Source organism: Salmo salar, chromosome 10 (assembly GCF_965601325.2).
Source record: "Salmo salar chromosome 10, fSalSal1, whole genome shotgun sequence".
Lineage (NCBI taxonomy): Eukaryota > Metazoa > Chordata > Actinopteri > Salmoniformes > Salmonidae > Salmo > Salmo salar.
This window is the reverse complement of record NC_138300.1, coordinates 15,046,983-15,059,901: the sequence shown is the minus strand read 5'-3', so window position 1 is coordinate 15,059,901 and position 12,919 is coordinate 15,046,983. Positions and strand designations below refer to the sequence as shown.

General features: G+C 42.2%; 1 protein-coding gene across 1 annotated transcript; it reads right to left on the bottom strand.

Annotated features, from left to right (window-relative positions):
* Positions 1-585: 585 nt before the first annotated feature.
* Positions 586-12,710, bottom strand: rab3b (RAB3B, member RAS oncogene family). Its single transcript, NM_001173892.1, is given in 5 exon segments — positions 586-2,233; positions 2,910-3,034; positions 3,220-3,338; positions 11,678-11,902; positions 12,641-12,710. Coding segments are annotated over 4 exon segments (660 nt in total). The 5' UTR covers positions 12,641-12,710; the 3' UTR covers positions 586-2,042.
* Between the last annotated feature and the right edge of the window lie 209 nt (positions 12,711-12,919).

The window sequence follows — 12,919 nt, the reverse complement described above, 5'->3', positions numbered from 1 at the left end:
CAAGAATTTCGCTACACTCGCAATAACATCTGCTAATCATGTGTATGTAACCAATCAAATTTGATTTGATTTGAATTAGAGCAGTAAAAATAAAAGTTTTGTCATACCTGTGGTATAGGGTCTATTATAAACTGGGTGGTTCAAGCCCTGAATGCTGATTGGCTGACAGCCGTGGTATATCAGACCGCATAGCACGGGTATGACAAAACATGTATTTCTACTATTGGCCATATACCACACCATAGCGGTCAGCCAATCAGCATTCTGGGTTCGAACACCCAGTTTATAACAGACCGCATACCACGGGTGTGACAAAACATGTATTTTTACTGCTCTAATTACGTTGGTAACCAGTTTATAATAGCAATAAGGCACCTCGGGGGTTTGTGGTACATGGCCAATATACCACAGCTAAGGGCTGTATCCAGGCAGTCCGCATTGCGTCGTGCTTAAGAACAGCCCTTAGCCGTGGTATATTGGCAATATACCACACCCGCTCATGCCTTATTGTTAATTAGATCAGAGTTATAGATTTTTTTTAACCAATATTACAGACTTCAATATCCCATAAATAAAATGAAGGAATTCAAGTAAAGATTTGTGCTTTAATATACTAAATTGCATCTACCTATAATATACAAACATTCACAATATTTTGTACAATCACTTTGTGCTTTTCTCCCATTTTTTCAAGGAGTTTACTGTAACACGTTTACATAAATGGTCTATATTTTTTCCCATGATACAGCATAAAAATAAATTCAGCAACACCATTATAGATTCTAACTCTATAATTTACTAATTTACTTAGAAAATAATTATATTAAGACATTGTCAGCGTTATTGCAAATCTAGCAATTCAATAAAAAACTGAAAATACACATGGTGGGAAGTTACACATAAAAACGTGCTACTATGCGATACATAAAGATTTGGCAAAGTATGTTTCACATTGGTTGTAATCCATCATTTTTTCAACCATTTTTTTCAATATTTTCAGTTTTTATCCCATTTCACAAAGTATTTCGATGTGTCTCAGTTGACATTACATGATTTAAAGATTTCACATCTGCCCAAGATACATCAAACACTAATAAAACCGTTACAACTGAACACTTAATTATACAGTATATGCTTTGCTTTCTAAAACGCACACGTTCATGAAATAAACATTGTAAACATGGCTTACATGACGGCTACAAGATTATATTAGCTGAAGGGTAAGGAGGGAAAAGGGTGTGCTCTTCAATGAACATCTATATTCTACAACGTTATAGTCCCTCAGAATGTCAGAACACCCTGAACATGGCATTGGCTTAGTGTTGGTGGTGCAAGACGTATTGGCCATCTTGTCGTTTTATCAGTGTTATTACTCCCTTCATATCGTTGAGAATGAAAAATCAACGGGGCAGATTACGTTCGTTTGTCTTAGCTTTAGTGCTTGCGAAATGCTAGTAGGATGGCCAAGAGCACGAGACAAAATGACTCGGGAACTTCTGCAGCTATCAAGGCTTATCTCCTCACCCGTGTAAACTCGTAACGTGAACAGCTGTGTGTGTTTCTTTGTGCGGTGGTGAAGCCACTTTTGTTTGGAGGAGGAGAGAGGCAGTGCTGTGCTTACCTGTATAACCCTGCTTAAGGTTCTCTGACCTCTGAACCAGCTGGAGGTCAAAGCTATAGGGGTGAAACAGATATGTAATGCTAAAGAAAAGTAGTAGTAGTAGTAGTAGTTATTGGGAGCTTGCAGTCATGAAATATATTGTATGGAGAGCTACCTTTGGAAAGAGGTTGGTGGAACTCGTAATAGCTTAACAGAGAATAGGAAAAGACCAGTAGTGGAATGGCAAGTGTATTAGGGGAGAACTGGGTGACCAAATCAGTATTAGCTATTTCACACTATAGGGCCGGCTCGAACCGCACTGTTCTGAACATTTTCTTTTCACATTGTCCTTTGCAGCACGGTTCCAGCAACTACGGTGGATGCGTATCCAGGCCAGCCCAGCACGGCTCGGCATGGCTTGACTCGGCCCTCTAAGTGTGAGTCAGGCACAGGTGCACTTCTGAGGTAGCTGGGGGGGCTTGTCGGTGAGCCTTGTGGTCTTGATGCTGGGGGCCATGGGCGGCTCCACGTCCACTCGTTCGGACATCTTGACGCAGATGATGTCGACCAGCCGCTCAAACACCTGCCGGACATTAATGTTCTCCTTGGCGCTGGCCTCGTAGTACTCGAACCCTGCAGACAGGCAGGACGTGTACATACAGCATGGTGAGTACATAGCTCTGGTACAGGGTGTTAGTAGAGGAAGTACTAACGCCCTGGACCAGAGCTAGATGAGTACACAGCACACTGGATATTATACAAGTGTACCATGCTGTGTGTTTCATGTACCAACACGCTTTAAGATTCAATAAGATACTCGTACGCAGTAGTCACACTTTAGCCAACTGTACAAACTTTTAAAGCAAGAAGCTAGCATAGTGCTCCAGGAGTGACAGTAGGTCTCAGGAAGATGACTGAATGAAACAGCTAGCAGGGAATAGCTTGCCTTCACAACATGGGGTGCAAAGCACAGACATGACACATTATAGACATTAAATGTGTAGACTGGTTTGCAAGCCAACTCTTGACAAGACTAGAGCACTGCTAATAACATCTATAGGAAGAACTTATGTGGATTTGCTTATACAGCCCCTGGGGATAAGTCTTTACAGGGTTTTATCAACTTGACGAGAGTAGACGCCATTTGTTCACCACCTCAATGCGTCAGTGGGGTTTTAATTCAAATCTCATGCAAAACAGGAAAATGTGGCTAACGCACCCACAGGCATGCCAGAAATTACAGAAGCTGGATGACAGTATGGTAGTTCAGAGTGCAATTTAAGGCAATTAACACCACCAATTAACTCACCTAATTGGTCAGCCAAGTGCTTGCCCTTCTCTGCGGGCACTACCCTCTCCTCGTCCATGTCACACTTGTTACCCACCATGATGACCTGAGCGTTATCCCACGAGTAGGTTTTTATCTGGGTAGCCCTGAAACACACACACAGTCGCACACACACACAGTCGCACACACACACAGTCGCACACACACACACACACACCAGGTTTCACCAATCAGTGTCTTTTCACTAGTGGTGAGTAATGAAAGGAGGCGATCAGCAAAGGAAGCCATTTTCAAGTATTGAGATGCAGCCCCGGTGTCTCTGACCACTCACCAGTCCTGAACAGCATTGAAGGACTCTTCGTTGCAGATGTCGTACATGAGGATGAAGCCCATGGCTCCACGGTAGTAGGCGGTGGTGATAGTCCTGTACCTCTCCTGTCCTGCTGTATCCTAGGGGACAGGCATACGTATGTATTATTACTACCGCTCATATATCATCATATGATAGAAGAACGTTTTACCTGAGTCGTGTTCACTAGGAACCAAACGGAAGCAAACAGGCTGAAACAGGGTGTGCACTAATGAATAGGACCCTGTGCTGGGTTAAAGAACCACTGTCTACCAGAGAAAATTGCATGTTAGAAATAAGCCATTTGCTAATGTAACAGTGTAGGTTCCGTCCCTCTCTTCGCCCCAACCTGGGCTCGAACCAGAGACCCTTGCACACATCAACAACTAACACCCCACGAAGCATCGTTACCCATCGCGCCACAAAAGCCGCGGCCCTTGCAACGCAAGGGGAAACCCTACTTCAAGTCTCAGAGCGGGTGACGTCACTGATTGAAACGCTATTAGCGCGCACCACCGCTAACTAACTAGCCATTTCACATCGGTTACACTAACACAAATGCCCAGTTCCATAACATATTATGGCCTTCTACAGACATAAAGTGTCTTAATAGAGTGTGGGGCCAGCATGTGCCAGAGCAGCTTCAATAATACCTTGGCATACAATCTACAAGAGTCAGGAACTCCAGTGAAGTAAGGCGACACCATTCTTCCACAAGAAATTCCATAATTTGGTGTTTTGTTGGTGGTAATGGAAAACGCTCCAGAATCTCCCATAAGTGTTTAATTGGGTTGAGATCTGGTGACTAAAACGGCTGTGGCGTATGGTTTACATCGTTTTCATGCTCATCAAACCATTCGGTGACCACTCGTGCCCAGCATTTTTATACATGACCCTAAGCATGATGGAATGTTAATTTCTGAATTAACTTAGGAAGCGCCTGCTTTCAATATACTTTGTATCCCTCATTTACTCAAGTGTTTCCATTATTTTGGCAGTTACCTTTACATTTCCTGTGTATATGAAAGGCACAGATACTGGCATTAGCATCGGGAGACAGATCTCTGACAGAAACACTGATTGTGGTTAGGGGAGATTAAGACGTCTTAGCAGGAGTTGAGGAAAAGGGGAGGCTTGGATGGAAAGTGACGGCAATATGCTTATCTCGTATCTTCCAAATCTAGGCTTACAGTATACCTCTCTGCGAGGAACTGTTGCCTGGGACAATCACATGACACACAATACATCTGTGAAATACCAGGAGAACGACTTGGATGTTGAAAATTACAGATCAAACATTTCTCACCTCGACCAATCAGTGGAGGCTGGTGGGAGGAGCTATATGAGGATGGGCTCATTGTAATGACTGGAATGGAAACAATGGAACGGTATTAAACACAACAAACATATGGAAACCACATTTGACTCTCTACCATGAATTCCATTCCAGCCATTACAATGAGCCCATCATTCTATAGCTCCTCCCGCTAGCCTCCACTGCAACCAATGGCACATGTGAAATGTGTGGAAGTTGCGATTTCACACTGACAATTACTACAGAAGCTTGAACTCTCAGCTTGCCACTTATCATTTAATTAAAGATCAGAGTACATGTGGTTGGCCTGCTAACGAGGGGGGGGGGGGTAATCAAGCATCTCAGAGTAGGATTGCTGTTCTTGGATCATCCGCCCTCTTGTCCATGTAATCTATAAATAAATGGGGCCAATGTGTGACATTGGGATGAACATTTCAAAATGGTTTGAAACAAAAATAAAAATGATTCTCATGATGTTCCACAAGTGTACGTAGAGGAATAAAAGTGAATATATGCAAATTCACCCATAACTCCACTTATAGTCCGAGAGCCTTTAAGCAGGGTTCATACAGGCATTGGCAAGTCAAATTCAAGGACTTTAAGGGACTTTTTCAAGCACGTAAATGTCATTTTCAAGAACCTCTGTGTTATACAATTGTATAATTTATGTAATTGTACATATAGGGCCTAATATAGAACCCCACCTCCCCCCAAAAAGCATGCAAAAAGTGAAAAAAGAAAATGAAAAAATAAAGTAGGCCATTTATGCATAATACGTTTTTTAGGCCTTGCCAATGCATTGATATTTCAAATTATTATTACATTCTAAAATATGTGAGAAAAATGTGGACATTGCCTGACTAAATAGATTGGATGCATACCGATTTTTCTGCAGCCTATGTGGCCGATGCAAGCACACAATAAATCCATGAATAGCGGTAGCATTAATCTCACCATTTGAATCTCACCATTGCTGTTTTCATGATGAGAAAGTAACCAGAAACCAGGTTCTTTTTTTAATGGAAAAATGTGCATGGAAAGCCAAATTGAAGCCAACATCAGATGTTGTCGTCCTCATAATTACCACAAGAGTAGCGCAACACCCTTCAATTGAAGCGGCGGGAAACATACGAAAGTGGCCACATCTCTCACATAAACGGATCAAAAAGGAAATCACTGATCCGGAGAAATTGGCTACAAAAATTATTAGGACTTTTTCAAGCACCAAATTGAGAAAATGTCAGATTTTTTGGTAGGCCAATTCCAGTACTTTAATTTCTGCGCTCCAAATTCAAGTAGGCTACTTCAAGCCCAAGTATTGTTTAAAATTGCAGGTGTAACATGGAAAACAAAATGTATTTGTCATTTTATTTCATTACCAGATCAAATTGTGAATAAGCCCACTAGGCTATGTAAGTTTTAGCCATTATATCCAGAATAATTCATATGAATAACGCTGGGTGTTGCACAATAGTCTCTTCTACATAACTGCGCACAGTAGACTCGGTGTCCAAACCGAGGCACAAAAACCTATGAAGACATGAACACATTACCTTGATGCTCTTTCTCTGTTAAATCTAATGAGACCCTGCTGTAAATCAACCAGACAACAACAGATGATCAACATCAATTCGCTAAAGATATTAGATCCAACGTGGATCCAGACAACTGTCTTCACCGGCGTAACGCATGAGACACCAAAATATTCTGGACATTCCTCATGAATACCTTTTTTTTCCAGCACTTGGCCTGTTGTTGCATGGCATGCGCTATCTATCACAACAGCTGTTCGTCACTTGACTGTCATTCGGAAAAATCCTTCCTGGATCAGATGATGATATCAGTGCGTAACTAATCCGCTGGATACCATATGCTCATCCAACAAGTATCATGCATAATTATTGAAGAACCACGTTAATGACAGTATCGATTTAGGTTTTAAGTATCAAGGTAAGGTGACTCTTTAGGTCAGCATTTGATTTTGTAATCACATGTATTATTTTGTATTTGTGTGCCCATGAAAACTGGTTTCCCCACTTAACATGAGAAGACACTAAATGTTACATAGTTACACTGCATTTCCCGAGATCTAGATCCAGGATTCTTAAAGGGTTCAAGTTCAATGTATCAGTACCGTATATATATTTTACCAGGTAAGTTGACTGAGAACACATTCTCATTTATAGCAAAGACCTGATTAATAGTTACAGGGGAGAGGAGGGGGATGAATGAGCCAAATGAGCCATACGGTAGCTAGATGTTTGTGTAGAAAACAAAAAGCTGTGAGAAAGTCGAGCCAACGTCCTGAACAACGTTCAACATGACACGAAGCCTTTAACTGATTAATGCTTAATATATGATAGTACAACAACTTACACTGCCATAAATGCAAGGAAAGAAAAGTAATGTATTATGTCACACGATTTTGGTCAACTCCGTCAAGACACCAACCATGACAAAGGGTTAAACAGGTTTAAAAAAAAAAAAAGACTTACATAATAGAATAAAACTTTATTGTCCATCCAGGATGGACAATTTTTCTTTGGCATCAACTTCCATTAAAAGAATCACACACACATACATTCTCACATCATACACATTTAAACCAGTCAGTCCATCATGTTGCATCCACTAACAACATAGAGGACATTAATACATTCACTCACAAACGACCACTGTTCCAACTGCACTAGATAGATAAGTACATATACCGATACAATTGACTTTGCATTTAGTAGTCCAACAGCACAAGGAACGAATGAATGTTTGAACACGTTCTTCTTGGCCATGGGCATTCTGAAGCGCCGGCCAGAGGGAAGCCTCTCAAACTGAGGGCGTAGAGGGTTGGAGGGGTGGCCAACGACAGCCAGCTCCTTCTTTTTGGTTGCCTTGTGAAACAGAATGGTGTTGGAGGGTCGTGTCTCTCTATCTTTGGTGTGAGTGTGTTTTCAGCTTGTCGTAGGACCTACAGTGCATGTTTGTGTATAGGCATGATGAGAGAACTCTGTAACAAAATCTGTAACAAGCTGTCCTGATTAGGAAATGCTCACTAGTTTATAGAAAGACCAACATATGGCCTCTGATGCTTCTGATCAATTGACATCATCTGTGTCCTGGCTATTTAACTGTAAGGGAAGGAGAGGTTTGAATGTGTAAGTGGGTGATATCTACCAATAGGCTGTTTCCAGATCTGTTTGTGATATATAGCCAACACCTATGGTCATACAACCAACACAACAAAATACAGACCTGGGACCAGGTTACCACACAAACATCTCCCTAATCATAATAAAGCCACTCAAAGACTCAATCTAACCCATATGTTGATCCCAAAGACATGTCCACTGATCTCCCCTCATCTAAATCTTAAAGTGACTTTCAGAGGCGTCAATTTCTTATCGTCCCAAAGGGAGCTTCCATTTTTCCAAATGTAACTATTTCAGAATGGAATTGGCTGTGGGGTTTCTTCCCATCTAAATATGGAAAGCTTGTTTTGCACTGATGCTGATTTGTTGCCATTTCACTGCCTCTCTGTTCATTCGTGCGGCAAATGCACAAAAGCAGAAACATGTAGGAAACAGCCCAGCACTTTGTCCTCATGTAATTAATGGGGATTTCACATACAGTTCCTTCGGAAAGGATTCAGATCCCTTGACTTTTTCCACATTTTGCTACGTTACGGCCTTATTCTAAAATGTATGAAATAAATAAAAATCCTTAGCAATCTACACACAATACCCCATAATGACAAAGCGAAAACAGATTGAGAATTTTTTACAAATGTATATAAAAAAAAATATATATATTAAAACCTTATTGACATGGGTATTCAGACCCTTTGCTATGAGACTAAATTGAGCTTAGGTGCATCATGTTTCCATTGTTTCTACAACTAGATTGGAGTCCACCTGTAGTAAATTCTATTGATTGGACATGATTTGGAAAAGCAGTCACCTGTCTATATAAGGTCCCAGTTGAATGTGCATGTCAGCGCAAAAACCAAGCCATGAGGTTGAAGGAATTGTCCATAGAGCTCAGAGGCTTCTGGGGAAGGGTACCAAAACATTTCTGCAGCATTGAAGGTCCCCAAGAACACAGTGGCCTCCATCATTCTTAAATGGAAGAAGTTTGGAACCACCAAGACTCTTCCTAGAGCTGACTGCACGGCCAAACTGAGCAATCGGGCGAGGATGGCCTTGGTCAGGGAGGTGACCAAGAACCCGATGGTCACTCTGAAAAAGCTGTAGAGTTCCTCTGTGGAGATGGGAGAAACTTCCAAAAGGCCAAACATCTCTGCAGCACTCCACCAATCAGGCCTTTATGGTAAAATGGCCAGACGTATGCCACTCCTCAGTAAAAGGCACATGACAGCCAGCTTGGAGTTTGCCAAAAGGTACCTAAAGACTCTCCAACCATGATAAACAAGATTCTCTGGTCTGATGAAAGCATGATTGAACTCTTTGGCCTGAATGCCAAGCATCACATCTGGAGGAAACCTGGCACCATCCCTACGGTGAAGCATGGTGGTGGCAGCATCATGCTGTGGGGGTGTTTTTCAGCTGCAGGGACTGGGAGACTATTCAGGATTGTGGCAAAGATTAATGGAGCAAAGTACAGAGTTATCCTTAATGAAAACCTGCTCCAGAGCGCTCAGGATCACAGACTGGGGGCAAACGTTCAACTTCCAACAGGACAACGACCCTAAGCACACAGCCAAGACAATGCAGGAGTGGCTTCGGGACACGTCTCTGAATGTCCTTGAGTGGCCCAGCCAGAGCCCGGACTTGAACCTGATCGAACATCTCTGGAGAGACCTGAAAATAGCTGTGCAGCAACGCTCCCCATCCAACCTGACAAAGCTTGAGAGGATCTGCAGAGAAAAATGGGAGAAACTCCCCAAATAATGGTGTGCCAAGCTTGTAGCGTCATACCCAAGAAGACTGTAATTGCTGCCAAAGGTGCTTCAACAAAGTACTGAGTAAAGAGTCTGAATACTTATGTAAATGTGATATTTCAATTGTTGTTGTTTCATACATTTGCAAACATTTCTAAAAACCTGTTTTTGCTTTGTCATTATGGGGTATTGTGTGTAAAAAAAAAAAGGAAATAAAAGTCAAGTCACCTTTCCGAAGGCACTGTACATAGACATAGGCTCCGCTGCCGCCTGTGACCAATCACAATGGTTGCACACTAAAAGGTGTCCACATACTCGGTTCGGTTTACTCCTAGCAGAACTCGGCTAGGCGAAGCGAACGTCTGAGAAAAAAACAGCAATATTACAGTTTGTCCCTCTTGAGATGCCATAGCAACAAATAGTCAATATACACTTCCTCAAAGTATTCTAAATTAATCTAAGATAAATAAAGACATCTGTAATAAAATTCGACGTTTTTGCAGAGCAGGTCTTAGTTGTAAAATTTTACATCGAACTAAGATATTTGGTGCAGTATTTCCCAAGTGGGAAAAAGTTGAATTACAACTAACTCTCAATTGAAGAATCCCTACTGTTGACCAATCACCGACGAAGGGCTACCGAACTTCGATTAGCCTCAAGAAAAAAATGTGTGCGCTCGAACAGCTGAAAAAAAACCTGCAGAACGCTGCCTAAAACCAAAACGTCACAACATATGAGCGAACTGACAGGGAAGCGAGCATACCGTAAGCTTAACAACAACACATTTACCCCTTAGAAAGTAAAACAACTTGCAGCAGGCCGCATCCCACTTCGAAGTCACACATTTGTCCGGATGTGTGGCCACCTTCCACCAGACCTGGGTTCAAATACCATTTGAAATCTTTCAAATACTTTGACCGTTTGCTCTAGCCTGCCTGTGCCAGATGGGCCGGGCTTGCAGTTTTGGACAATTCTATTGGTTCATTAAACCATCTTTAGTGAAGCTTGCTATCTGCTATCACAAAGCAAGTGCTATTACTGTAGCTTTTTGCTAGATTGTTGTTGCTGCTGCAAACATCAATAGCGCAGCAGCTGTTTTGAGTGCACAGTGTGAGTGCACTGCCTTCTATTTTTACACCTCCAGCCAAGCATTTAAAGACGGGATCAATCTGCGCTGATTACCACTCTCTGCTTATCACAAACTGTAATTTACTCTGGCAGTGTTGTCTGCCTAGACCCCCACTTCTGTACCCTCCGTGGGTTCTACCCGCTCACCCTAAGGGGCCACTATAATTGCCTGCAGGATCTCGTTGTTGGGGAGTAGTGTGAAGAGCTGCTGCCATGACAACCATCATCGCCTGATGATGCAAGCTCACCAGAAGCTTCTGTTGCCTCTTTTTTTCCTCCCTAGGCCTGCAGGAGAAAGATTATTAGAGTCTGAAGCGTTACCCTTGAGACGTCCAACAGACAGGAAGGATGTGTGTTTGATTGATTCACAGGTGTGTCTGTGTGCGTTGCGGATGACTGTCTGCTTATTTAATTGATCTATAGTACAGTAATGACATCGTCATGGCTGTAGACAGTCACGAGGACTGGGTGCGACTGTGAACGTGGGGCTCGAGCCAAAGAAACAAGCTAAGTGGATCAACAAAGCGTACCCGGAAAGGACAACATGTAATCATTATGCACATAATAACGCGATTACGTATCCTGTATGTATTGGCGCATAATGAATATAGTCCTTATGCAGAGTACACTCAAGCACTGTATCTTGAGCAGTGGACTTTCAGCATGTAACTACAGTTTATGTAGACTGACAATATACAGTAGACCTGGGTTGAACGGAACAGGGTCATTACCTCCTGTGCGGTCTTATCAAGCCCACTGACGGTCTGCAAACAGGTGACAAACAAACGACAGCTTGAACGACACCTGTGTCACCACATGGCACATTCATAGGGGCATAGATATAGAATGGAATAGTAATAGAATATCTTCAATTTGTAAGTCGCTCTGGATAAGAGCGTCTGCTAAATTACTTAAATGTAAATGTTCAAATTCCATACGGGGAGAATATATAGCGTGATCTGTTTGCGCTGTGATGGCAACTCCTTGTCACTCATTGTTATGTTTGGCATGAGAAGGAGAGGCATGATGGCACAAACAGCAATGGTAGCCAGGCTAGAGAATAGATTGGGTTGAATGGCACACAAGCAACTGCCACTACTCACCCATATCTGGAGCTTGACCCTCTTTTCGTTCCTGTAGACGGTCTTGACTTTGAAGTCGATGCCCACCGTGCTGACGAAAGAGTTGCTGAACGAGTCGTCGGCATATCGGAACAGAAAGCTGGTCTTGCCCACGCTGCTGTTGCCAATGATGAGGAGCTTGAACATGTAGTCAAAGTTCTGGTCGGAGCCATCTCTCTGCCCAAAGCGCTGGTCTGCCTTCGCCATCTGTGGAGCATTGGAGCATTGATCATGTGTGCAGACAGATGGGTGGATGAGTCAAAAGGGGTTGGAGAGAAGTGTTCACTCAAGAATGAATGCCTTTGCAGAGGAAACCATGGTTTCAGGACTATTATAGCCGGGCTATAATCTCCACATTTCTACCATCTTGATTATCTGTTGGGGCATCTTCTCGAACAGATTTCTCAGAAATGTCATGACATGAGGGAAAAATGAATGTTGCATTGTAGCTTTTATTATAATAGCCTATATATTATATAATGAATAAAAAGTGGTTTTAATATGCAATACTGTTAACTGAATATATTAGTTGAATGTATCAGACAGTGACGTCTAGATGTGTGTTAGTCGACTTTGTATGTAGGCTAAACGGTTGGTCAGTGCAAATGCCGGTTTAAACCGCAGGTGTGGCCCGTTATTCAAAACACACACAGGCTATTCAAAATGTACGACTAAAGCTATAACTAAGTGCAACATTTATGAGATGGCATCTTCATTCAGAGAAACCATAGACATCCAATGTCTGTACACAGTAGGCTTGTGAAACCATCATCCAACTGCTGCCATCGTTATGATTATTAAGGCACAGGTGCAAATACATAGGCTAATTCGACATTTGTCTTTGGTCATATGGTACTGCTGGCAGACTACGACCCATAGTTATTGCTGTAATTCTAAAAGTATACGGATAACCGGTAAAATACCAAGACATTAAATGTTTCTTACCTCTAAATCTTCTCTGGGTGGTTGTTTCCTCGCCGTTCTCCTTTCGTTGGCTCCGCGACTGAACTGCGCTGTATGCACCTGACAAGTCAACTCGTTGGCAAAATACTTCTTGATTATGTATATGAATCGGCTTCTGTCTTAATCTGTAGTTTATCCAATCGTGTGATGGGGGTCGAATCACTTGGAGCTTATTCCTGGTGTATTTACACTTATGTCCAACAATGAAAATTCAACATTTTTTTTTTTCTCCCTCAAACTTGGGGGGTGGGGGCAAATAAA